A 27,633-nucleotide genomic window follows, 5' to 3' on the forward strand; every position below is an offset into this window, starting at 1 on the left:
GTTGAGATTTACCCACAGGCCGGGTTGTTGATCTTGGAGAAGTGGTGCAGTCAGGCGGCAGGGTGGACGTCTGTCAACAGCTGGGTCTGTGGCATGATGCAACCAGCCAGCAGAGGATGGGCCTGTGGTCTTTAGGAACCTCAGGAACGCTGAATGTATGTTGCAGTAGGAAAGTTTTTAATAGGGGGAGATGGAAAAAGAAAAGAGGGAGTGATGAAAGTTTGGTGAGCGCCTACTGTATTCTAGGTACTTTAAATCCATGATCTTTTTTTCTTCATTACATCTGTGTGGAGGGTGCTGTCTTGGCCCTCGGTGGAAAGATCAGAAACAGGCTAAAGGAAGTTAAGTCACGTGCCTAAGGTTACATTGCACGTAAATGGCAGAACTGGGATTCGAACCTATTCCTTTCCTAGTCCCTAAAGCCATGCGCCCGTCCACTCTTCCAGGCTGCAGAGGGACAGGGAAGTGCAGGAATGAGCTACACGCTCCCATAAAGTGGGCCGTAGCTTGCTTGGAGCGAGGCTATTCCGGCTGGCCCTCCTCTCCCCGGAGTCTTAACAGCTCCTGCTGGCTCTTGCCGCTCTGGCTCAGCCCGGTCCTCAGGAGGCCTGCGCGGCCGCCCGCAACCCGCAGCGCGGAGCCTGGGCCGAAGGCTGAGCTCCGCGGGAAGCAGCCGAAGGCTCCCGCAGCTCTGCCCCAGGCTTGCCTTCCCAAGCCTCCCCAGCCGGTGCCCGAGGCGGCGGCTCTGGGCCGAGGGGAGACCCGAGTGAGAGCTCCTCAAGCATCCTCTGGCTGCGCCTTCTTAGGATGGAGACGGCGGGGAGAGAGGGTTTAATTTTCCGTCCCAAAGAATCGCAGGAAACTGTTCGTAGCTTAAAAACTCCAAACCCCGCGCTCTCCCTCCTCCCTCCCTTCCTCCCGCCCCCTCCCTCCAGCCTTGCCCACCAGCTCCCACCATCTCGTCGCTCCTTTCCTCCTCCTGCTTCTCCCCTCCCTCTCGGGTCTCCCGCCTTCCCGGAGCACGCGCTGCCAGGGCCCGGGGTGCTGGGCGGCCAATGGCGCGGCGGCAGGACGTGATGTAAGGCGCGGCTGTAGAAAAGGCGCGGACGCTTGGCTGGCGCGGACTGCAGAGCCGGGGCTGGGCTCGGCGCGCTCTTGGAGAGCATTGCGCGCGGCTGGGCCCGCGGTCGGCGGCTCCACCTCCCACTCTGCTCCTCCTCCTTTTTCTCCTCCTCCTCCTCCTCCTCCTCCACCACCACCACCACCACCACCACCACCACCACCACCACCTCCACCATCACCACCACCACCTCCTCCTCCTCCTCCTCCTCTTCCTCCTCCTCTTCAATTCTCTCGGTGTCTCGGCTCGGCTCGCTGGCTTCGGAGAAACCCGTACTACAGTCGCTGACCCAGCGCCTAAGCGGGTCGCCTAGGGCTGGGGGCACACCCCAGGGAGGGGAGAGGTCCAGGCAGCTGGGCCGCCGCGGGCACCTAGCCGTTCCCGAGTGAGCCCCGACCGCAGCCGTCGCCGCCTCGGGCAGAGTTTGCGCTCCTGCTTTGCGCCCGGGGCGCTGAACCGGGCGGGCGATGCCCGCGGCGTGAAAGCGCCCGCGGCGGGCGCCGACCTCTGCCCTCGGCTTCCCCCTTCCCGCCCCCCCCCCGCCCCTTGCCCTTGTGACCCTGGCTTTGGCGCCGCCGCCCAGGCGCCCCGCGATGTAGCTGCCCCTGCGCCTCGGCGGGAGGCGTCCTGGCCCGCGGGCGCCCGGGGCCCGGAGCCCGGCCTGGGGGCGCAGCCGAGCTCGGGCGGGGCCGGGGCCGCGGTGGCGATGCACCGGGCCCGTTAGCGCCGGGAGCGCCAGGCAGCTGAGGCGGGGGGCAAGCCCTCCCGCGGAGGAGCCGCGCCCCCGGCCCCGCCGGTCCCGCCGCGATGCTGTTCCACAGTCTGTCGGGCCCCGAGGTGCACGGGGTCATCGACGAGATGGACCGCAGGGCCAAGAGCGAGGCTCCCGCCATCAGCTCCGCCATCGACCGCGGCGACACGGAGACGGTAGGCGCACGGCTGCGGGGTCGGGGCTGAAAGCTGGGACGGGGCCGGGTCGGTCCGCGCTTCTGCTCTCCGAAGTTTGGGGGCACTTTGGGGAGCGTCCTTCGTGCCGCACGGGACTGGGCGCTGGGAATCCGCGGACAGGATGCAAGGCCCGTAGCTCCCGGCTCGGGGGAAACCCGGCTGCTGGGGCGGAGGAGGGAAACAAGGTTTAAACCGAAATTTCAGACCCCGAGGGTGCAAGAGAGCATTTCTCCCGAAGTGGGAGCGAAGTCCTACCCGCGTCCCGGGATGGCCCTCTTCTCACTACACCGGGCCCCTCTGGTCGCCAGCTCCGCGTTCCCCTCCACTACTCGGCTGTAGCTGCTGGCGGCGCCGCCTGCGGCGCTGGGAAAGGAGAACCAAACGGGAGCACTGGGGCTCCAGCCGGCGTGGGCCGCTCGCGTCCTGCCTCCTGGCAATTGGAGTTCCCTCCCCAGCACAATTTCAGGGGTCCAAGTCTTCTGGGCCAGTGCTTTTCGTTGATCACGCCCCTGGCCTCCTGGCCGGCCGACCTGGCCAGGCCAGGCCAGGGCTGGGACTTCAGGCCCTGGCCTGGCTCTTGTGGAAGGGGAGTCCATTTGGATCTCCACACCTGGCTTTGCCAGCCCAGCTCCAAATAGCCAGTTCCTCACCTCAGACCTCCCAGAGGGCCAGGCAAGCAGTCGCTATCCAAGTTGGGCCCAGAAGTGACCTTTAGAGGCCAGGCCGAGGAGGTGGGGAGCAGGAGGGAAGCCTCTCCACTTGGAAAGCAAGGGCAGCAGCCTCAGTGCCTCCGGCTTCTGAGTTCTTCTTCCTGGATTAAACTCTCATTCTGTCCTGCACTCGGAGACTTTGAGGGTGCCTCTGCACTCCACTCACCATCTCCCAGAACCCAAGAGGGCCCCAGCCAGTGTGGCCAAGGTAGTGGAGGGGCAGACGTGGCTGCGACCTGTCCTGGCCTAAACCTTTGGCATAAGGATCCAGAGATCACTGGGGCTCGGGGCCAGGAACTCTGTGTGTCTCCCGAGAGGAAAGGAGTCTGTGTAGAGAGAGAGGGACTTTTAATGGTCATCTTACCCCTTTTCCTGGGGCCCAGCAGAGTGGCTCCTTTAAGAAACAGTTTTGAGAGAGCTTTTGGAGGGCTTGACTGGAGTAGCCACTGCTGCCCCAGCCCTCAAACACAGCCCAAGCCTTTCTGGGAAAAGGGCAGAGGGGGCAGGAAGGGGGAGAACTAAGGAGGGAGATCCGTCCAGGCCAGCAGCCAGGCCTGGGCCTGTGGCCGGCTTGGGCTGTGTGGGCGGGCCTGGGTTCTGAGCCTCCTCACTATGGGCCTTTTGGGGACGAGGAAGCCACCGCACACCCCGGCGGCCCTCTCAGGGTTTAGGGCTAGCCCGAGCAATGAGGGGGAGCTGAGGGTGCCCGTTTCCAAGCGGTGGTGAAGTCGCAGGCTGACGCAGGCGCTGCGGTCTCCCGCCTCCCTCCCTTCGCAGACCATGCCGTCCATCAGCAGTGACCGAGCCGCGCTGTGCGCTGGCTGCGGGGGCAAGATCTCAGACCGCTACTACCTGCTGGCGGTGGACAAGCAGTGGCACATGCGCTGCCTCAAGTGCTGCGAGTGCAAGCTCAACCTGGAGTCGGAGCTCACCTGTTTCAGCAAGGATGGGAGCATCTACTGCAAGGAAGACTACTACAGGTACCCCCAACTCAGGACCCTCTGCCCCCGAGGACCCCCTAATCTCAGACACAATCTGACCCGGTCTTCTTGACCTCCAGTCCCAAGGGAAGGTTCCCCACCTGGGTCCCCCCTTCTCCAAGCCAGTACAAATGGGGTGACAACCTTTTCAAACAGGAATTTGAGGGAACTCCTGGAAAGGTCTGAGAACTATAGGGACCCAGAGTAAAGGGCTCTCTTCTGAGCTTAGACCATAAATAAGCTTGGGTTGGGGGGGGGGTCTTTGCACCCCTCTCCCTTTGAAGTTTCTTGGGTCAAGCAGAGGGAACAGAAACAGGCAGCACCACTTCCCCCCCACACCAAGCCCAGGCAGCCTGGGCTGGTGTGCGACAAAGTTGGAGGGAGAGCTGGGGGATCAGTTGGGTGCGTTTCCGGGTCTTTTGTGGAGATGGGGGTGAAAGCTGCCTGTAGGGTTAAAGAGCCAGAGTCACTAACAGGCTACAAGTTTCTTGTTTCTCCCCTCTGGTTTAGGGTTAGGGTCTGTTTATATTCCTTCTCTCTCTCTCTCTCTCTCTCTCTCTCTTTCTCCCTTCCCCTCTCTCTTTTTCCCTGTCTCTGTTCCCCCCTCCCCCCTGCCAAATTACAAAAGTCTGTAGGATTGTCAGGTACCGGTGTGGAGGGCAGGGGTAAAGGTTGAGAAAGGGTAAGTGGGTAGCCCCCCTCTCCCTGCATTCCCAAGCAAAGGCTTTCCTGGGGCTTGCCCAGACTCTAGGTAAGGTCGAAGCATTGTGGACATACATATGCTTAAGGGAAACTGTATTTTAGGGTAGGACAAGACCTGGGCCAAAATCTAGTTCCCTCTTTCCCCATCCTCCAACTTAAGACTGGTTCCCATTTTAAGGAGTAGATCTCCCCCCGTGGCAGCAGCGGCACCTGGAGGAGGGATATGGGGGGTACCCAACCGTGTGTCCCCACAGTCCCTCCCTCCATGGTCCCTACAGGCGGTTCTCTGTGCAGCGCTGCGCCCGCTGCCACCTGGGCATCTCGGCCTCGGAGATGGTGATGCGCGCTCGGGACTTGGTTTATCACCTCAACTGCTTCACATGCACCACGTGTAACAAGATGCTGACCACGGGTGACCACTTCGGCATGAAGGACAGCCTGGTCTACTGCCGCTTGCACTTCGAAGCGCTGCTGCAGGGCGAGTACCCCGCGCACTTCAACCACGCCGACGTGGCGGCAGCGGCAGCCGCAGCGGCGGCGGCCAAGAGCGCCGGGCTGGGCGCAGCCGGGGCCAATCCGCTGGGTCTTCCCTACTACAATGGCGTGGGCACGGTGCAGAAGGGGCGGCCGAGGAAGCGCAAGAGCCCCGGCCCCGGGGCGGATCTGGCGGCCTACAACGCTGGTGAGTTCGAGGCGCACCGAGCGCCCCCGTCGGGTTGGGGGAAAGTGCGTGGCTGACCACCGCCTGAAGCCGGAGTGAATCTCAGTGTGATACGCATATGTATATATCACTCTGGGTGCTCTAGTCCTTAGATTCCCCAGACCCTAGGTGCCACAGGACCTAGCAGAAGGGACGTTTAGGCTCCTCGGCTCCAGCCTCCGCGCACTTGGCTGGGGTGGAAGGAGAAGGTGCATTCGAGTCTTGCTGACCCCGGTGCAGGGCCTCGTCGCTGAGAGAATTTTTAGAGGCAGTTTTTTGGTTTGGGCCTCTCCCCCACTTTGTTGGTCAGAAGGCGTGAGGATAGAGAAAGCAAGGAGGAGCCGGCACCAAACAGGCTCTGGGTTGGCGGGGCTGAGGACAGGGAGCTGTGGCGATGGATGAAGGAGGCAGGGCAGCGACGGTCCCAAGAGAAAGGACTGGTGGTGGCCTGGGGTGACTTGCTGGGCCTGGCGTTGGGCCTGTCAGGTGAAATGTACTGAGGGCAGCAGGCTCCGGAAACTTGGGCCCAGGACCCTTATGAACAAGAGCGGGTCACTGTGCCCCGCGGATCCTCCTGCTCCGCCAGGTCTCGATTTTCCCCGGGCTCCTTCCTCGGAGTTCTGGGCGCCAGCGGGGTGCTGGGATGAGAGCGGCGACCCTTGGAGGCCGGCGCCCGGGGATGAGAAGACCGGAGTAGGCCTGGCCTCTCACGGAGTCGGGTGGAGGGGCTCGTTTCACATTTCCGGCATCTCAGAACCCCAAGCCTTTCCAGGAGAGGCTCTGCCCCCTCCCGCACCCCTCCCCGCTCTGGACAGCTGTGGAGGTTCTGGGGCCCGGCAAATTGAACCGTCAACATCTGCCCGACGTCTGCAAGGCCGGGAAAGGTTTATGACTCCCCGGGCTTCTGAACTAGATAGAGTTTATTTGCAATTATTTTCTTTCTTTCGTTTGCGACAGAATCGGATTCCAGGATTTTGTTTTCTTCCTCCTTTTCCCCTTAGTCTAATGCGCAAGTGGAAACAAAACAAAACAAAAACCCAGGAATGGGGGGAGAGGGCAGCGTGGGGAAGAAGTCAGGGTTATTTTGATCTTTAAAAATCTGAGCTGGCTGGGGAGGAAAAATCAGCCAGGGGCAGGGTGGGGTGGGGGTTGTCCCCTGTTCGATCCAACGAAGTTGCTTGTTGGAAGATGGATGGGTGTATGTGTCTCAGTGTGTGGAGTTGGGAGGAAAATGCAGCCCCCAGTCTGGTAAATGGTGAAGTGGCCGCAGACAGGTCTGTGGCGGCAGATAAAAGATTTGTCGAAGGTTCTGCCGGAGATGCCGGCTCTCAAAAACTTCCATCCTTCATCTCTCAGCACCCTGAAAATAAACTAAATCGGGTCCAGGCCGGGTTCCCCCCCCCCAAACAAAGCCACGTCTATTTATCAAATGGGGTCGGCCCCCAGTAGGAAGCAGCAGGCTGACTCGGCCGCAGAGCGCGTGGGGAGTGGGATCATGTTTTTCTAGGTAGGCAGGTTTGCAACTGGGTTTGGAATTGAAAGGCAGAAGAGTTTCAGAAATTTATTTGTGCTTCTTGCTGCTCTGCCGCCTTCGCTGGCGAGGTCCGGCGGCACCGAGCGAGAAGATGTGGCTGGAGGCTGAGTTTCAAGGGATCTGGCACCACTACAAGGCATTCCCCACCCATGCCATCTCCTCGGTTTTTGTTTTTTGTTTTTCTTTGACCCTTCTCTCTTTTTTACCTTTCAACTCTCTCGATCCCCCTTTCTCTCTGTCTCTCTCCCTCTGTGTGTTTTTGTCTGGGTTTCTCTGTTCCGGTCTTTTTCTCTCTCCCGGCGCGCGTCTCTGGCCTTGACTCAGGCGGAAGAAACCGCACACGGCGCGCCGGCGGCGGTGGCCGCGCCGCTCGCGTATTCGGGGCTCCCGGGGCCGGGTTGGGAAAAGGGGGCGCCTCCCTGGCCGCGCCGGGCCCAGCCAGGCCTCCCCGGGTCTGGCTGCCGTTCTCCTCCTCTCCCCGCACCGGGCAGGAGAGAAATGGCCGCAGTGTGGGCCGTGGGGCGGCTGGAAAGGGCACCGTGGAGGGTGGAGGGTGCACTGCGGGTCGTGTGTATGGGCAAGAGCGTGTGTGCGTGTTTCTGACCGTTGAGGACACGAGCTTGCTGGTGTGAGTGTCCCACACCCGGGAGCCCAGCTACACCGACCCCTTGCAAAGCCCTTCGCTCTGTGGGCCAGTCCGGTGGCGGAGCGGCGGCACCTTATTCCAGGGCGGCGAGCTCGGTCAGACTGGGGAGGGACGGCCGTCGGTGCGCCCAGCCCGCCGCCTGGGGAAGGGCAGCCAAAGCGGCGGGGCCGCAGGGTCGGAAAGTCCTTCCGGGGCGGTGGCCGCGGCAGCCCTGCTCCGGCTGCCCCTCGGGTCCGAGAGCGCAGCCCCGGTCCCAGAGGCAGAAGGAAACCCCTGAGCGGGGTTGCCAGCGGGCCGGGGCGCGGACGAGGCCCGGGCCGCGCACTTTGCGCCGGGGTTTGTAAGCCACGGCCGCGGGAGTCCCGCGCGGACCGGCCGGACGCCCGGGCCTCCCCCAGCCCCAGCTTTTTGTGTGTGTGCCTGGCGGCGTAATTACTGATTTGATTCCAATCCATTATTTAGACAATTGAACCTACAATCTCGTCTTTAGTAAAATGAGGCGAAGTCAGATTTGATTACAGGTTCAGTCCCAGCGACAAGAGCTCGAAACCCGATGGGTTAATAACAGATCACGAGTAAATTATTCATGATTTTACGAGCTCTTTAGCTCCATTGAATCGGCCTAATTGAGAGGAAAAAAAAAAAAAAAAAGGAGAGAGAAAGCCTGTTCCTCCCCCTCCCCTCAGCCCCTCGCTCCTCCCCGGATCCGATCTTGGGGAATCTCGACCCGGCCGGGGCGTGGGGAGGGAGGCGGGAGTGAGGGCGCCTGGGGTACCGGACAAATCTGGACTCAACGGCTGCTTCCCGGCTGCTTTCACTCCCCCAGCGCAGCCCCCCTGCCCGGGCCACTGGCCACCTCGGCCTCCCAATCTTGGGCCAGCTCCTTTTCTGCCCTCCCCTCTTTTCCCCTCTCTCCCCTTTTCGCCACTCCCCGGCCAGTAACGGCTCTGGAATACGCTTCCCCGAAGGGACCTGGTTTCCTTGAGATCCGGGATTCTGCTCCTTAACCTGGGCCCTCCACCACACAGTCCTCCTTTTTTTCCAGGCCTCGCTGTCCCCTCAGGCTCTCTCTGTGTCTTTCCTGATTTTTTTTCTGTCTTTGTAGCTGTCTCACTCCGGTTCTCCCCATCTCCACTGTTTCCTTTTCCTCCGTCTCTCCTCTCTTTCTTCCTGGCCCTGTCCACCTCCCCTCCCTCCCCCCTCTCCTTTACTCTCTCTCCCTTCTGTCTGTCTTTCTACCTCTGTGTCTTTCTCTCCTTTCTGTGCCCTTTCTGTCTCCCTCCCCCAAACCACCTCTTCCCATCTAGGCCGCACTCAGGGCACGTCCCTTGGGTGAATGGGGCGCCGGGGTCCCCACGGAGCTCATTAAGAGCAGCAAGGCCCAGGCGGGGACTGGGCAGAGGGATGGGCCCAGAGATCCCCCGTGGGGAGGCCTGCCCCACCCCCCTGTGGAGCTGGGGACTGGGGGCAAGGAGAGGGTCGCTCCCTGCAGTGGGGGCAGGGCAGTTTCCATGGATTCTGTTTGGAGTCATTTTCTGATCCCTTTTAAATTGCTGGACCCCCGTTCTTCACCCTGGGCGCTCTCAGTGGGAGTACAGCCCTGGTGGGGACTTGGGTGCCTGGGTGCATGTGGGAAGGGACGCTTAGGAAGTGTAGCCACTTGCTGACAGCTTCAAGATTTGTGACAAGACCAGCATCTTGCAAATTCTTTCTGCAAGGGACTGTTCCCCACCTGAGCAGTGGGTGGAGTAGGTCACCAGGAGATCGGGAGTACTTCTGAAGTGGTTTTGCCAGATAAAATGCAGGACATCCAATTACACTTGAATTTCAGGTAAACAACAAATACATTTTTTAGTGTGAGTATCCAGTGCAGTATTTGAATTTTAAATACATGAGTAATTTTTTAGTGTAATTGTATCCAATGCAATATTTGGATTTTAGGTAAACAGCAAATTAATTTTTCAGTATAGGTATGTCCCATGCAAAATTAAAGCCGTACTAAAAAACTGTTCGTTGTTTATCTGAAATTCAGATTTAACTGGATGTCCTGCATTTTTATTTGCTAAATCTAGCAGCTCTGTTACGGGCATGTGATGGGGCACAAGACATATTCCCAGTTGTCCGCTTTAAGGGAACTGAATTGATCTCCTCTGAGGTTTTCCCCAAACTAAGACTTTACATGTAGGATGGCTGGGGATGTGATGAAGGAATCTTGGAGTTCTTGATGTCCCCATCAGGCACCAGGTTACCAAGCAACTTTCTGAGGCCTTGGGTTTCCACCCCTGTCCCTCACCCCCATTGCCTTCCAGGCATTGGCAGCCAGGCCCCAGCTGGGCCCCTTCTGGATGGGGACCGGCTCCCCAAAGAGTCGTGCGTCATCTTTGCCTGCCTTTGTGGCGTGGTGGAAGGAAACGGGCAAGGACTGCAATACTGAATCTAGGCTCAGCCCTTACCAGTGGTGTGGCTGTGTACACATGGCTTCATTTCCCTTCGCAGGAGTTTCCTCATCTCAAAAATGGGATGAAAAGCAGTAGCCACCTCTTGGAGCAGTAGTGAAGGCCCTATGATGTATGTAAAGCCAAAAGCATACCCTCGGTGTCAGATACATGTCAATTTCTTCCTCCAACTTCCTTCTCTTTCGGGTTAGAATCCTACCACTCCGTGAGATTTCTAGAGATCGCTTAACCTCTCTGGCCCCTTCAGCCCATTTGTGTAACTGGAAAACAAGTACTTCCCAGGGCAGTGGTGAGGATGAGGATTAAACTGCAAGATACAATTTCCGACCTTAGCCCAGTGCCGGCGGCCCAGTGTCATCCAGAACTTCTGGTTTGGGGAACCGATGAGGGTGAAATCAGGGTGAGTGGAGAGATGTCAGTCAGTCATCCACTTTCAGGTGCCGGGTGCCGACACTGTCGGGGGAGACAGCCTCCCTCCTTAGAGAGTGCAGGGGGCAACAGGAAGAGTGTGGGCCCGGGAGTCCTGAACACTGCTCTGTATTCAAGTCAAGTGACTCCCGTTTCTAATCCTCAGTTTCAAGGTTTGTAAAAAGGAGGAAATAATGCTAGGCTCTTAGAGTTGTTTTAAGGATTCAGTGAAAATATATAAAGCCTTTACGCACATCATCCATCTGGAGTCGAATAGCCATCAACAAGTTGTAGCTGTTGGTTGTTATTATTCTGACACGATGGCACAGAATGGTTTTTGGATTCTCTTAGAGCTGGGTTTGAATCCCGCCATTTCCTAGCTGAGTGAGTCGGGCAGGTGGCTCTCGGGGAGCCTCAGATTCTCCTATAGATCTAGAAGATGGGGATAGTATTTTCACCTCAGCGCGGTGCAGTTCACGCTGTGTGGTCCTGAGGCTAGAAACATTTGGTGGCAGGTGGGGCGGTGTAGGGGGCAGGTCAGGAGGTTCACCCGCCGCCTCTGCGTCCCCTCCCCAGCGCTGAGCTGCAACGAGAACGACGCGGAGCACCTGGACCGCGACCAGCCCTACCCGAGCAGCCAGAAGACAAAGCGCATGCGCACCTCCTTCAAGCACCACCAGCTTCGGACCATGAAGTCTTACTTTGCCATTAACCACAACCCCGACGCCAAGGACTTGAAGCAGCTTGCGCAAAAGACGGGCCTCACCAAACGGGTCCTCCAGGTCAGCTGGGCCAGGGGACAGGGGCTGAGGGCGGGGGCACCTGGGGCCTGCAGGGCCTGCGGCCGAACCCCGTAGCTGCCATGGGCTTTGGAAGGACCTTCCATTCTATGTGTGCCCTTCTCTTTGTCATTCTCTACCCTTTCTCTACCTCCTCAGACTCTAGCTGTATTTCAGGGATTTTTTTTCTTTCTAACTTTTCCTCTTCTCTTCCAATTTTTGTCTAATCTTTCTATTTTGTGTATGTGTCCCTCTTCCTCTTTGTCTCTACACTCAGCCTCTTTCTTTCTTGTAAACACTTCTTAGTTGCTCTTTATTACTAGAGCGACACTCAAATATGTTCACGTAGTAAAAGGTTCAAGCATTTCAGATAAACCCAGCGCATCCCAGGATGGCTGTCCAAGCTAATTGCTGTTAGCTCTTTCCTCCTCCTGCTTCTTTTCCTGACTTGCCGTCTCCAGTTTCTCTTTCTTTCTCTAGATTTTTCTTCTGTCTCTTTGTTGTTTCTTAGACTCTCCCAGAAGCAAGGTTGGGGGGGGGGGTGTGGGCTGATCCCCTGGGTGGGCCCGGGAGGCTCATCTGCCTGCAGGGAGCTGGAGGCAGATGGGCACCTCTGAAACTGCGCAGAATTGCACTTGTATGTGAGGGCGCTTTCCGGATAGAGGATCCAGAGCTTTCCCTAGACTTTGAAGGTCCTGTCCCTACCTCAGAGACGTTAAGAAGCCCAGTTTGGGGAGTCCCAGGCTCCTGTTTGACCCAGATTCATGGCAGGGATTTGGACTAGCACTTCTCAAATCTTTAGCTTTTCCTGTTACTCGTTTCACAGTCCTGGGCAAATCATTTAACCCCTCCGGGCCTCAGTTCCCTCATATGTGAAACGGACGCAAGAAATTATCTTGCTGCAGGCTTATTTGAGGAGCCATTGAGATGAGGAGGTGTCCAACACGGTAGCTGACACATATCTGCTCAGTGGATGGTAGCTAAGAATAACATGAGCTAGGTTAATAAGTCAACTGGTATTAAGTAGTAGGAGCGATTCTTCTGGTCACTGGACTTCAGTTTTCCTATCTGTACAGCGATAAGGTGGGACAGCCTCTTTCTTTATAGCACAATGTAACCAGTTTATTCTTTAGAACCTTTGGCTGTGGGGAGAGCAATTTACATTTGGGGGGGAGGAAATCGAGAGAGGAAGATCTGACCAGAGTTCACAACTGGAGGGGAGGTACTGAGATTCAAGTCCAGGCCAGTCTGATCTCCCCCTCCAGCCCCAGGTGGTTGGGGACTTAGGGCTTAGGGCTGGGGGACTGCAACACTGCGGGGGGGGGGGGGGCGGGGAGGGGCAGTGAGAATGACGATAATGGAAACCAAGGGCTGCGCAGTCACCCTAAGATCTCCTGCGACTATGTCATGGGGAGGGGGAAGCGTTTTGGCTGTGATGGCGGCGGGATGGACTGTGACTGGGGCGCTGGTTGGTAGATCCTGTAGTCGGGCCTGCACCCCTGCGCAACGAGAGGGGAGCCCGTCTCTGGAGGGCTCAATGACGTAGCTGAGGGAGTTGAGTGCTGGCCAATGGGGCGCCGATGCGCCTCTCTGGGCCCGCCCCCTACCCCCGGGGCTCCGCTCCTTGTGGGACGCTCCCCTCCTTGCGTCCCTTTTGTCTGAGGGGTCCCTCTGGCCTGGGCTTGAGAAGGGGGGAGGACGTTGCTGCGCCTGACTGGGTCTCAGATTCCCCCTTGTCCATTTCCCTTGGACTTTACCTTCTTGGGTTAGGTCTGGGGACCCTTCTTGGCACCACCCCCTACCCCCCCCCCCCCCCCCCCACACACACACCGCCATTCCTCAGCCCTGGGCGAATCTGGTCATCAGCCTCTTCTCTGGTTATTAGGATACTTTGTCCCTTCCCTTCTCTAGAGCTCCTTATGGCATGTTGGTGGGGGCCATTTGGTGAATCAGGCCAGGACAGCAGCAGGCACTTGGAGTCAAGCAGAGAGCTCGGTTCAGGAGGGCCTGGGTTCAGTTCTGTCCCTCTACTCACTCGCTGGCTGTGCATTTTAAACAAATTAGTTACCCTCTCTGAGCCATAGCTTTCTCACCTATATAATGGGCACCATTAGGACATATACCTCTCCCTGTTATCCTGACTAAATGATAGAGACTAAGTGTCCATTGTTGAGTCTGAATCCGCATAAGGAGCCACACTCTGCTGGCCTTTGAGGCAAGAGGCTTGTTTACCTGATTTAGGAGCAACTCGGATTTCCAGTATCGTTGTCTCTCATTCTTTCATCTGGCCAAATATCTATTGGCACCTTGGGGTGCCAATATCTATTGGCCTTGGAGACACAGAGATGAATGAACCACAGTCCTGGCCCAGAAGAAACTCACCTATTAGCTGTAGAGACAGACCCACATTCGGTTTCTCCGTAGTGTGATCAGTTGGGAGGGGCGTTCTGTTGGAGACCAGAGGAAGAACTAACTGTTCTTTGTTTAAGGGAAGGTTCACCAGAGGGACCTGGGTGAATGCTTGCCCTGAGCCTTCCTCCCCTACAATCCCGAGCCAGGCCTGCTCACACCTGTGTGTCCCCTCTACCATGGGGACTCAGAAAAGCCAGGGACATGGAACTAGCTGAGAGAGAAGAGCACGGACAGTCATGGTGGGTCTACCAATCAATGAATGTTTGAGTGCACTACTGTGTGTCAGGCACTTTGAACGGCCTGTGAAATACATTTGCTCATTGAGTTCTCACTGGTAGGCATCATGATAACCTCCTCCCCACTGCACAGATGAGAACATTGAGGCCCAAATGCTTTCCACTTGCCCCAAGTCATACTTTGCTAGTAAGTAGCAGAGCTGGACCCAAATCCAGGCCTGTCTGGTCCATGGATGTAGCGCTTTCTCCACTAAGCCAACCCGGCAGTGCCCGCTCCTGAGTGGGAGGATCATGTAGGGCCTGTATGTTGCTGGGAGTGGGGACGTACTAGACCACTTTTCTCCCTCTTCTCAGACATCCAGGTCTCTTGCACTGATCCTTAATAGTCCCTAAAGCACAACTGTTCATGATGATGCAGCAGTTTGCAAAACATTATCTTTCCAGCCACTCATCTACCTTCCCTTAATGTTTTCCTGCCCATGTTACAGATGAGAAGCTTAAGAAGTAGCGAGATGAAGTGATTTGCTAGAGGTCTCGGGAGACAGGCATTGGCAGGGTGGGGCTCTCTCCCAGGGGTCCTAACTGCTGCTGGGCCAGCTGGGGGAGACGGGGTGAGGGCAGTTTGGGGCCAGGCAGGTGGTGGTGTGGCTTTGGAAAGTAACAGAGTGGTTCAGATCCTTTTGGACTTACCAGCAGTGTGATTTAGGCACTTTAACATCTCCTCCTGGAGCCTGATTACTTATCTACGAAACGAAGGTAATAATAGTTTGTATCTCGAGAACCGAGGATTGAGAAGGCGTTGGCAGCGTGCTGCCTGCTACAAAGTAGGTGCCCATGAAATGGTTCCTCATCACTTGTCTGCACCAGCTTAATGGTACTAGGCCTTGGGGGCCCCGCGGAGGTGGTGGTCTAGCTCCACCCTTTGGAGAGAGTCTGTGTGCAGGGACAGGTTGAGGTTGAGGCTGTGTTCCCAGAGGTCGGTGATATAGGGTGTGTGTGTGTGTGTGTGTGTGTGTGTGTGTGTGTGTGTGTGTAGGTTTTCTGGGCTGTTCCTGGATCTGTAATGCAGAAGCACCATCAATATGGGAGGCCTGGGATGCAGTAACCCTGCTGGAATTTGGAGTCAGTTGATGTGAGGTCAACTGCTGTCTCACCTACTTTCTGAGCAATATTGAGCAAGTGACTTAACCTCTCTGGGCCCCAGCAGCCTCAGCTATAAAATGGAGACGATACTAATACTCACTGGGTGTTTGCAAGGAGCCAATGAGATGACTTCAAGTGTAATGTATAAAGTACAGATTAGGGGGGCGCCTGGGTGGCTCAGTTGGGTGAGCGTCCGACTTTGGCTCAGGTCATCATCTCACAGCTCGTGAGTTTGAGACCCGCGTCAGGCTCTGTGCTGACAGCTCGGAGCCTGGAGCCTGCATCAAATTCTGTCTCCCCCTCTCTCTGCCCCTACCCCACTCATGCTCTGTCTCTCTCTCTGTGTCAAAAATAAATAAAAACATGGGGCGCCTGGGTGGCTCAGTTGGTTAAGCATCCAACTTCAGCTCAGATCATGATCTCACGGTCCGTGAGTTCTAGCCCCACGTCGGGCTCTGTGCTGTCAGTTCAGAGCCTGGATCCTGCTTCAGATTCTGCATCTCCCTCTCTCTGCCTCTCCCCTGCTCATACTCTGTCTCTCTATATCAAAAAATGAATAAATGTTAAAAAAAATAAATAAAAGCATTAAAAAAATTTAAAGTACAGATTAGGGACTCAATGCCCATGGACCTCACACACACTTTTATACAGTAGGGTTCAGTCAACCTACCTCTCATACACAATAAAAAAATTTAATTATCTTTATTTTGCAGATGAAGAAACTGAGGTTCAGAGAGACTAGGACCCTAGCCCTAAGTCCACAGCTAGTAAGTGAGGAAGCCAGGAGTCAAGCCTAGATCGGTCTGATTCCACAGCTCTTTCCAGCATCGCCCAATGTAGGGCTGTGGCCCTCCCGCCTTGGGTCTAGCTGTAGAATGCAGCGGTACAGGTGGAGAGAAGGGAAGGGAAGGGGCGGGTCATAGATGCCATGTCTTGGTAGCAAAGCATGGATCCTGCTGTAAAGCCGTAAATGCATAAAAAGTGCTCAAAATTGTCATCACGGCACGGCCACCACAATTCTCACATTCTACCAGTGGGCGAGGTCACTGGGAGAGAGAATGGTCCCTCGGACAGAGGTCCACGAAGGCCTTAAGCTTTGTAAATGCTTGCAGACCTCCCCGCAGCACATAGATGCCCGTCTGAACAGTCCCTCTTCCTTCCTGGGGAAGGGTCAGGAAGGCAGAGTAGGCCAGGCTTCGGGACAGGGGAGGTGAGCTGACTGATTTGGGTGGCTGAAAGTCTCCTTAGGGCTTCCTGGTGTGACTTTGGCAGAGAATATATTTTAGCCACCAACAGCTTAAAAACATTCTTCAGATAACTGGTTAGTGGTCACTAACTTGTGTGAGAACACAGGAACCGAGAATGCTAGTTTTTCTCTGGCCACCCATTTGTTCAACAAATACGCTGACCTTCCGCCATGTTCTGGGTGGGGTGTGACCCAGACAGTGAATGGGACCCACTGGAGCTGGAACTCCAATCCAGAAGGGAGACAGATGTGCAACAAAGAATTGCAAATGGCAATCGTGTTAGCGCTCACTTGTGGGGCGCCCGCGTGGCTCAGTCGTTTAAGTGTCTGACTCCTGATTTCGGCTCAGGTCATGATCTCTCGGTTCTGTGAGTTTGAACCCGCCTCGGGCTCTGTGCTGACAGCGAGGAGCCTACTTGGGATTCTCTCAGGTTTTTTATTTTATTTTTTGAGAGACAAAGAGAGGCAGAGCATGAGCAGGGGAGGGGCAGAGAGAGAGGGAGACACAGAATCCAAAGCAGGCTCCAGGCTCTGAGTTGTCAGCACAGAGCCCAACACGGGGCTCAAACCCATGAGCTGAAAGATCATGACTTGAGCCGAAGTCGAACGTTCAACTGACTGAGCTATTGAGGCACCCCTCAAAGTAAATAAACTTAAAAAAAAATAATGTTAGCGCTCACCTTGTAAAGCACTAATGAGTTACTATGTGTGAAATGCTTAAAACTCTCCTTAGACAATGCCTGCTACTTAGTGAGTGAATATTATTTGTCGTCATTACTTTATGAAGTTGCTGTACCAGAGGACAAATTCTCTCTCTCTCTTGTTTTTAAGCTTTTGTTTTTGAGTAATTTCTACACCCAAAGCGAGGCTTGAACTCTCAACCCCGAGATCAAGAGTCGCACACTTCACCGACCGAGCCAGCCAGCCGGGCTCTCCAAGACATAGCCTCTTTATTCTTTTTTATTCTCATATAACATTCATCATAAGACATTACCCCTGCAACTGCATGGAGTGTCTGTGTCATGATTTCCACTTGCCCCATCTGGTTGGACACTTTGCATGCGGCCATTAGTTGATGTTATTTAAAAATACCACAATGGAAAAATGAAATGTTAATAAAGCGGGGGTGGGGTGGGGTGGGAGGGGGAACGGTGCCCGGCTGGCTCAGTCAGTGGAGCACACAACTCTTGATCTCCGGGGTTGTGGGTTTGAGCCCCACGTTGGGTGTGGAGATTACTTAAAAATAAAATTTTTTTTTTTTTTTTTTAATGCCACAATGGACATCTTTGGGCATAAAGCTTTTGTCGTTGGGCTGGTTCCCTTAGTGACCCAGAAAGGGATTTGTGAGGCAAAATGGGTTTTCCACTTACTCCCTTGGTCCCCTTGATGAAAGAATCTTAAGGAAGGGAATTTGTGAGTCAAAGCACAGCGTGCAGGGCCAGTGGGTGCCTGAGGAGGGGCATGCGGTAGTGTGGGCTTCTTCATTCACCCAGGACTTACTGGGGGTCCCCTGGGCACCAGGCGAAGGCACTCCTCGTGGATGAAGGGGCTGCCAGTTTAAGAAGATGGGTGGGTGGGGCAGGTCATCTTGCGCCTGCTGGAAATCCCAGACTGTCAGAACTCCAAGGGCCATAGAGGTCATGAGGGGGTGGTCCGACCCTCTTGTTGTGCAGGTAGGGAAACCGAGGCAGACCCAGAGGTAAGGGACTAGCACAAGGTCACTGGACTGGTCAGTAGCAGAACCAGAACTGGAAACTGCAGCTGGTGCTCTGTCCACCTCGCCACAGTTGCTTTTGTGCTCATTCACTCATTCACTCACTCATTCATTCATTCATTTATTTGCTGACTCAGGTAGGGAGCGTATGGACTTAATGGCAGATATTCCTGGATTCCAGTCTCAGCTTGGCCTCTGTGTGACCTTAGGCAAGTGACTTCACCTCTCTGAGCCTGTCTGGTTTCAAATCTATACAGTGGGGATGCTTGGCTTATCTTGAAGATAACTACGACTGCATGTTAGAGGGTGGCATGGTGTCTGGGACATGGTGGTCCACAAATGTTATCTATCATCATTGCTATTAATTCAATGCATATTATTGAATCTTAGTCTTTGCCGGTCCCTGTACCACATCCCAAGGACATGAAGTGGACTTAGACAGGGGGCCCTGCCCCAGCAAAACGCTCGGGAGGGGACTTTGTAAAATGGTCAGGAGAGAATTCTGGCGAAGCCCTGCTTCAGGTGAAAAACACAACACCAAGCCCCACAGCAACCCGGCTTCTAGTTGAGTTGTTGATTTTCACCCGCCAGATTTCCAGCGCCTCAGATTCAGTAAAGCAGAGAGGGCGGTTGTGGAAGATGGTGTCATTGTTTACAAATCACTGTTAGGGGCAACGCAAGAGAAAGAGCAAACAGCTGGCAGCTAACTGGTTCCAGCCCTTCCCGAGGGCTTAGAGCCCTGGACCTGGGAGCCGTGCACCCCACCCCCGGGGCTCCCTGCTCCAGCTACTGCTTGGAGAGAGACACACAGGCCAGGACAGAGGCAAAGGGTGGCCCCAAGGCTCTCGCCTTGTTGGAGGCTGTGAGACTTTGGGGAAGTCGCTTCCTGTCCCTGAGGGCCTCTGCAGACTTTATCCATTTTACGATCGGCCATTCCCGGGGCCAGCGAGACAGTCTCACCCCTGCAGACTTCTGCAGGCTGGGCAGGGAAGGATTCCCTACCCTAAGAGGAGCACGTTGAGGGTGGTCTTAGAAGCACTATACTTATCTGCAAACCTCCAGAAGAGGTGATGGGCTTGCTTTGGGCAGAAGGCCAGGGGAAAATGTGCTTTCTTCCCGGGAAGATCCAGCATGCTGGGGAAAGAGCTTTATTTCCTGACTTCACAGGGTCCAAGTCTCTCTCCTTACCCCAGGATTCTCCTGGATGTGCTTTTTAAATGAGCACAAATCTTATCAGGCAACTAGAAAGGCTAGTTTGACACCATAGGCCCAAGTCGTGGGGTGGTGGCCAGGGGTGAGGTCTTCCCACCCCTGCCTGAGACACTGGGAAGATAGGCAGATGCAGGCACATCTGGAAATATGCAACTGGACATCCCAGAATCCGTAGAATTCTCTAAGGTCCTTTGTTTTATGGGGAGGCTTCTGGTGGGTGTTTTTCTCATGCAAAGGGAAGTGAAGGGGCCCTGCCTTTCAGGCTTTTTTCTTTAGGAGACACAACCCCCCCCCCCCCCCCCACCAGCCCCACGGTGGCCTGGATTTCCTAGGCCTCTCTCAAAGTACTCTGAGGACCTCTGGATACAGCTAGATCTCTCTGTGCAGTTAGACAGGTGGTCATAGTTGGGGGAGGGGGTGCCGTGGAGATGAGTTTCCACACATGTCTTCCTGAGAGCGAACAGGCTTGTGTGCAAAGGTATGGGCGTGGATGGGTGTGTGTGTGTGTGTGTGTGTCTGTGTGTGTGTGTGTGCCCAAGGAAAAATGAAAATAAACCCTTATTCTTTCTCTTTGGTATTCTTTTCATACCAAGCTCAGTTCTTTTTAAAAAAAATTTTTAATGTTTATTTATTTTTGCAAAAGAAAGAGAGAGAGCGGAGGAGGGGCAGAGAGAGAGAGAGCGAGCAAGCACAAGCAGGGAAGGGGCAGGGAGAGAGAGAATCCCGAGCAGGCTCGGCACTGGTAGTGCCATGTGGGGCTACGATCCACAAACCATGAGATCATGACCGGAGCAGAAAACAAGAGTCAGATGCTTAACCCACTGAACCACCCAGGTGCCCCTCTGTTGCCTGCTTAAAGGTGACTTTCAAGGGGGAAAAAAAAAATCTCTCAACCATTGTGAACAATGATCAAGATTTGATTTGTGCACATCTTCCAGAACAGTGCTGTCAAATAGAAATGCAACGTGAGCCACGTATGTAATTTTCCATTTAAAATTTTTTATAAAAAAAAAATAAAAAAAGAAAAGGGGGTCGTCTGGGTGGCTCAGTCGGCTAAGTGGCCAACTTCAGCTCAGGTCATGATCTTATGGTTTCTGGGTTCGAGCCCCACGTCAGGCTCTGGGCTGACAGCTCAGAGCCTGGAGCCTGCTTCAGATTCTGTGTCTCCCTCTCTCTCTTCCCCTCCTCTGCTCATGCTCTCTCTCTCTCAAAAATAAATAAATGTTAAAAAAAATTTGTTAAATTTTTTAGCAGCTACATTCAAAACACAAAAAGAAGCTGATAAAATTAATTTTAAGAATATATTTCATTTAGCCCAATATATCCAAAATATTATCATTTCAACATATAACAGGTAGAAACATTATTATTGAGATATCCTACCTTCTTTTTTTCATACTGAATCTTCCAATGTAATTCTGTGTTTTCATCTACAAAGGAGCCACTTTTTGGCTAGTCATACTTTTTTTTTTTTTTTTAAGTTTATTTATTTATTTTGAGAGAGAGAGAGAGAGCACGAGCAGGGGAGGGACAGAGAGAAGAAGAGATAGAATCCCAAGCAGGCTCCCCGCCATCAGCACAGAGCCCTATGTGGGACTCGAACCCACAGAACCATGAGATCATGACCCAAGCCGAGATCAAGAGTCTGAACATTTAACTGACTGCACCACCCAGACGCCCCCTGGTCATACATATTTCAAGTGCTCAGTAGCCACATATGGCTAGTGCCTACCATGTTGTTTAGCTCTAGAACCTTCTAACAGAAAGGGAAACCCAGTAATAGCCAATTAGGGCAAAGGCAAATTTTATTTTATGAAGAGCAAAATATTGCCAGCCCAATTTTTTATTCCTCCCCCCACCCCGAAAACCCAGATTAGCATCCCTGGGGAATGCTCTGCTACTCTCCAGTCCCTGCCTCTCTTCCCCTAACCAGTCCTTCTTTTCTCTCTCTCTCTTGCCCCACACAGGTCTGGTTTCAGAACGCCAGGGCCAAGTTCAGGCGCAACCTCTTACGGCAGGAAAACACGGGTGTGGACAAGTCTACGGAGGCAGCGTTGCAGACCGGGACGCCTTCGGGGCCAGCCTCGGAGCTCTCCAATGCCTCGCTCAGCCCCTCCAGCACGCCCACCACCCTCACAGACTTGACTAGCCCCGCCCTGCCAACTGTGACGTCAGTCTTAACTTCTGTGCCTGGCAACCTGGAGGGCCACGAGCCTCACAGCCCCTCACAAACGACTCTCACCAACCTTTTCTAGTGACTCACGCCCTCCCCACCCCCGCCCCCCGCCCCACAATTTCTTTAAAAAAGAAATTATCTTTAGTTGAATTCCAAGTGTATTTTAAAATAGAGGCTTTGAGCAACTAACTAACCACATTTTAGGATCTCGCCTGGAAACAGAGGAAGAAAAAATTGCGCGTCCGGCTAATGCAGCGGTGTGGATTGAGGAGTTACTTGGAAAATCTATCTGCAACACAACATTTGTGTCACTGTACAGTTTTGTGGACTGAGCGAGGAAAAACAACAAATAATTTAAGTTGGCTAGAGCTTCTGTATTTTCAAAGACTGCCACGTGCCTTAGGAATACTGTTTTATGTCCATACTTTGGATGACTTGTTCATTTTTCTCTCCCTCTTTTTCTCTCTGTATATTTATGACCAGAGCAAAAATGCAAAAAAAAACAAAAACAAAAACAAAAACAAAAAAAAAACAAAAAAAAAAGTTTGTTACTTTGAATAGTCCTAAAAAAAGAAAAAAAAAAAAAAAGAAAAATCAAACCCCCTCCAACGGTCGCTTTGTTGTTTTAGAATTTTAAGGTGGAAGTCTGTTCGAATATCAGAATTTGTAAAATCTAACCAGTAATAAAACCACTTATTGAAACTAGTTGGTGTCACTGCCGTTTAGTTGGGCGCAAAATTCACAGGACTTAACCATCTTACTGAAGTCCAGACATATATCCGGGGTCTACCCTTATTTATCTATAATATTTATTTTTAATGTGCATGGGGCCCCTTCTTCTGTGCCAGGCTTTGGAATGCCAGAAATTTGGATCCAGAGACAAAGTCCCTACAGGCCCTGCCATCAAGGAATTTAGAGTGGAGGCAGAGACAGAAGAGATCATCTTTTTTTTTTTAAGTTTATTTATTCATTTTTGAGAGAAAGCGAGCAGGGGAAGGGCAGAGAGAGAGAGAGAGAGAATCCCAAGCAGACTCCGTGCTGTCAGAGTGGAGCCCTATGTGGGGCTCAAACTCACGAACCATGAGATCGCGACCTGAGCCAAAACCAAGAATCAGATGCTTAACCGATTGAGCCACCCAGGCGCCCCAGAAGAGATCATCTTAACATGGTGCCATAGGTGCCGAGTGGAGAGTATGTCCACAAAGTATATCATTAGTTCATTCATTTCAAATATTAAGTACATCCTGCTGAATATAGAAGTCAAAGGTCATCACATCTGCCTTTTCTGCTCTTCTTTGGGCTGGGAGGGTGGTTTAGGCAACGAGGAAGGCCTATCCCTATTAGGAGTGAACCCTGTCACCAAAGGGCAGCTTAAACTCCAGTTTTCCTAATGAATAAAAAATAATTCATTAAGTCAATAAATCATTTGCCTAGAGGGCAGAAGCAAATGAATTTAGCTCCTTTATTAAGGCTTCAGGCAACCTCAGAAACCCACAGAAAAGACATATCCAGGGAGGACAGAGGATTAGCGACAGGCGGAATGAGGTTGGTGTCTCTCCTGTTGCAGTGTGAGCTGAGGGAAGTCACTTTACCTCTGTGGGCCTCCATTTCCTCACCTCGAAGATGAAGATAGTGACCTTTATAAACAGCTCTAGTGAGGACGAGGCAAGGTGTGTTGAAGGGCCCAGCAAAGGGCCTGGCCTATAGTAGAGGCCCACTATCTCTTACTGGGTCACAGACATGACTCATGAGGATGTTGCAGGTGGAGAGCAGGCATGTGTGTATCCAGGCATCGCCTGTCATTGCCGGATGCATCAAGCGGGTGTGGTATCTGTCCACTGGGCATCTTACATCCCTGATTTCTTGCTCTGAGCCCTGCTGCAGAGCATTTTGTTCCCAGCTTCATCGAATGCCAGCAGTTACCTAGCAAAATGTCCCTTAGTGGCCTGCCAATGTGAAAATCCAGAGGGAAAATCAGAGCTGCCCTCAGGAGAAAACAGCCAGGAGAGACTGGGCACGGGAACAATCCAGCCCAGGACTGGGGTCTCCCCTGTCCTCCCTGTGCCATCCTGGTTGGGACAGGATTGGGGAGGAATGGGTTGGGAGTGCTTAAAGCCTGGACTGACTCACTTCCCGAAATGTTAAAAACACACTCACAAACACTACTGTGGTTATTGCTGTTGAGTGCCTGGAAAACGGCAGGAGCTCAGTAAGTTTTGGTAAACTATTCTATTGATGTATAATGTACATAAAGTGCCCACATCTGAAACGAACAGCTTGATTAATGTTTTCTAAAAGAACAACAACCATGGAAACACCACCCAGATCAAGATATAGCACATCGACAGCACCCAAAAGGCTCCCTTGGGCCTCCTCCCTGTGAACCCCTCCCAAGGTAGCTCCTATCCTGACTTCTAGCACCATGGATTAGTTTTATCTGGTTTTGATCAATACATTTCTGCTGAATGAATTCAGGATTGTTCAGGATTAGCCAACTTGCCTGAGGTCAGGCAGCTAGTGGTGACGAAGCCAGGATTTGAACCAGATCTGTCTCCAGACCCCAAGTTCTGTCAGACAGGGTAATAGGATCTGCACCGCACGGATGGCTGCATGAGAGAACGTGAGCAGGGGGCCTGGCGTGTTGGATGAGCCCAAGATACAAGTCCAGGGACTCCCGGGGGCTTGTACACGTGCCCACAGACAAGCGCACGTGTCCGCTCTGGAGACGCTCATGGAGGCTGCTTACACCCAGACAGCCCTACATACAGACACACATACAAGCTCGCAGACAGACATAAACAGGCCCAGACACTCACAAATACATCTAGACAGACACCCAGACCACCCCACACGGGGAGACCCGCACACAAACCCAGATGTGCACACGTGCAAACGTTTGCAGGCACCCAGGCGCCCCCGCATAGCCTGGTTGTGCCCCCTTGCTCAGGCCCGGACAGAGCCGAGTCCGATCCCTATCTCGTCTGTCGGCACTGCCACCCAGATGGAGCAGACCCTGGAATGATGCCCGGGGGTCCCCCTCCCCCTGCATGGGAGCAGCTTTAGAAGCAGGGCCTGCTGTCAGGCCAGGGATGGGGGCGCTGTGGAGGAGACACTGCTTTCCCCAGAGTCAGAGACTGGGAGAGACACACACACAGAGACTCGGAAAGATAGTGCTCGAGACAGGGAGATAGGGAGGGTGGCAGAGAGATAGTGCAGAGTCTGGGTGACAGAGAAAGAAAAGGACAGTGACAAACATACAGGGGGCAGGAGGCAGAGACAGACGGATCAACAATAGACAGACTTTTGAAAAGAGAGAAACAGCAGCAGAGTAGTGAAGAGGCAGAGAGGCAGACAGACAAAGACGGGGGCCAAGATTCAGAGCGTCAAGGCACAGAGGACAGATGACAAGACAAAGAGACTGAGAAGAGAAGCCTCAGAGATAAAGGCAGACCCCGGGACACATTCGGAGGCTGAGAGAGGCCAAGACAGAGAGAGCCAGAGAAACAGTGAAGGGCGCTTAGAGACTGATAAAGGGAGACTCTCAGAGAGGGAGAAGGGAGACGGAGTCCCAGGCCGAGGGAGAGACAGACATAGGAGGGCAGGTGCTTAGTCGGGAAGGCGCTGAGGCTGCCAGTCCAGCTCGGTCTACCTGTGCTGGGATTGAAGGAGGAGGTCCTCTCAGCACTGCCATCTGTGGCTCTGGGGCACTGTCCCCACCTCCCCTCTTGCTGCCACAGAGGAGACCAAGGGACCGTCTCCAAGACTCTCTGGGCTCCCCACTTGTTGTGAATATGGGGAGTCTCTTGGTTCTTGGGACGCATGCCCAAGATCATCGTTAGGCAATCTACAGGAGCTGAGGTCTCGGCCGTGACTTTCCCCCCGTCCTGTCCCAGCCCACCGAGTCTCCTTTTCCCCATAGTGGGGAGGCCTGGGGCAGATCTTCCAGAGTCTTCTCTGCTTTGAAATAATTTTGGCAAGGTACTTAGCCACTCTGAACTCCAGTGTCTTAATCTGTAAGATGGGGCCAAGGGTACCCACTTGACAGGGGCATTGTCAGGACCCATGTGTACGTGCTGTATTTGTGTACATGTTGTATTTGACCAAATACGGGGGGGAGCCATGGAGGAGATGTGAGGAAGCATCCTGCGAAGTGGGGAGACTCCAAGGAGGAGATGATATTTGAGCTGGAAACTTGGATGAACCAAATGTGACTGGGTGGAGGAGGGGAGCAGGGGAGCACTCCTGGTGGGGAAACAGCCAGGGCACAGCCGAGAGGCCACAGAGCACATTCAGGAGTGGAGAGTGATTTAACGGTGGGGGTGCCCCTGGACAGGTGGGTGAAATTTCAGCACAGATAACCTTGAACACCAGGAATTTCGTCCTGGGGGCTACGGGTAGCTGCCTCTGACACCCCTCTTCTCTCCTAGGCTGCGGGCCCGACAGGCCCCCTTTCCCACCTTGTGTTCAGGCTGGAGTCCCACATGGGACTTTCTGGAGAGGAAGTGTTTGCCGCTGTGACCTGTGTGTCCTGCTGTAAGCGTGGAGGCTGTCAGGCTTCATCTGCCAGCGGAAGCCCCAGGGAGGGCCACCTGGACCCTCTGGTCCCTGGGGATTGTAAGCGTGCCAGTAGGCCCTTCATTTCTCCCTCTCCACCTTTCCCTTCTTCTGCCCCCCCACTCCCCGCCTCCTTGGCCCAGTGCTGGGCATTGGGGACCGGGGACATGGAGATTATCTGGCCAACAGCCCCTCCCTCTGGCTCCCGGGGCTCTCTGGGAGACGGACGTGTCAACAGCCAGCCACTTCCCAACATGAGGGAATCCCAGGGGGTTACAGGACCCTCCCCCCCCCCCCCAAGGAGGGAGAGGCTGGCTCTGCATGGGGTGAACATCTTGCCACACAACTTGCCACACCTTTATAGTCATGATCTCACTGAGTCCTCCCCACAGCTTTACGAGACAGGGATTATCATCCATTTCACAGAGTGAGAAGCCAAGGAGAAGCGTTTTTGCCCAGGATCACACAGTTTGGGGGCCCCCAAGATACCTTCATCACAATTCAGCCAATCCAGTTGACCCGTACCAATTCCCCCGCCATGCCAGGCACTGTGGTGGGGGGCACCTTGACAATTCAGGCCCAGGCTAGGATCTTACAGAAGCAGACCGGGTGCGAGTGTAGCTGGGACTGGGGTTTCCAGATGCGGGGGAAGCCCAGAAGAGGCTCCTGGCAGAGACTGATGTTGGGGTGGGGGGACTTTTTGAGTTGGAAGATCAGGCGACTGACCTAGAAGTGTTTGGGGCCACAGGGGGATTAAGGGAGAGGACAGAAGCGTGCGCTCAGGGTGTGGTATTTTTCCACCAGTGAACGGCACTCACGTGGGCAGGAGAGAATCACTGCCAATTTTTGGAAGCAGCCTCAGAGAGCCTCTAGCCAGAGACGTGCTTCCGAACCGTTCCAGCAGCTTCTCCCAAATACCCTTACTAGCTCTCCACCACTCACTGGGGAGGAGCCCTGGCTGGCGTATCCTATAAAAAGCTTTTTATTTTGAACAATTTCAAACATATACAAAGTAAACAGAAGAGTGTACTGAACGCCCGCCCGTGCACTCACTGCCCGGCTTCCGGAGGTATCAACATTCACTCAGTCTTGTAACGACTGTATCTCCATGCACCCACCACTCCCAAATCGATGATGTCGATGGTGGTCACCTGGGCGGTTTTGAAAAGTCCCTCAGGGATTCTGATAGGCAGCGCCACTTGGGGACCCAGCGCCTTCATTTTAGGGAAGAGCAGTGCAAGCTCACAGAGGGGAAGGGACTTAGCTAAGGGTGCCCAGTCAGGAAGCAGCAGAACTGGGTTCATCCTGTGTAAGGACCCTTATTGAGTGGCAGGTCCTATGTCGGTCACTGGGGATACCAGTGAATAAGATGGTCCTTGCCCTCCTCGTAGGGCAACTCAGAGACTAGTGGAGAATACAAATGTCCAACAGCCTCGAGAGTAACTTCTTAATGATGTCTGTGATAAGGCATATGTGGGACCGTGACCGCGTATACACACATGAGGAAAAGGACAGCTTCCTGGAGAAAGGTATCACTGAGAAATCAGACAAGCGAGTGGCAATTAACTTAGCAGGTGGGACGGGGAGGTGGAGAAAAAGGAGTAACGGTGTGTGCAAAGGCCCTGAGCCCAGCTGGTCCAAGGCATTAAAAGGTGTACCCCTCCAGTGTGGCTGGGGCTCTCAGAGGAAGGGCCGGAATGGTGGGGGGGGGGCGGGGGGGAGGTGGCTGAAGACACAGCCATGGGCTTTCCTGGCAGCATGATTAGGTATTCATTCTGGTAGCACCAGGAAGTTGGGAATGATGAATCAAGGCAGGAGGGGACAGGGATGGATGAGAGGAGGCTCTTGAGATCAGTCAGATGATGAGGCATCTGACTGGGTGGAGAGAAGGCAGACTGGCTATGAGGGGGAAGGAGGGAAGCAGGGGACAGAGCCATAACTGGGTAGATGGTGATGC

At 54.0% G+C, this 27,633-nt stretch overlaps 1 protein-coding gene across 1 annotated transcript; it reads left to right on the forward strand.

Annotated features, from left to right (window-relative positions):
- Window positions 1–1,006: 1,006 nt before the first annotated feature.
- On the forward strand, window positions 1,007–21,827 carry LHX2 (LIM homeobox 2). The gene is made up of 5 exons (XM_045468199.1): window positions 1,007–2,047; window positions 3,556–3,758; window positions 4,739–5,142; window positions 10,781–10,986; window positions 20,914–21,827. The coding sequence occupies exons 1-5, from the start codon at window positions 1,928–1,930 to the stop codon at window positions 21,199–21,201; spliced, it is 1,221 nt and encodes a 406-aa protein (XP_045324155.1). The 5' UTR covers window positions 1,007–1,927; the 3' UTR covers window positions 21,202–21,827.
- The last annotated feature ends 5,806 nt before the right edge of the window (window positions 21,828–27,633 follow it).

The sequence above is a fragment of the Leopardus geoffroyi genome, chromosome D4 (genome assembly GCF_018350155.1).
Source record: "Leopardus geoffroyi isolate Oge1 chromosome D4, O.geoffroyi_Oge1_pat1.0, whole genome shotgun sequence".
Lineage (NCBI taxonomy): Eukaryota > Metazoa > Chordata > Mammalia > Carnivora > Felidae > Leopardus > Leopardus geoffroyi.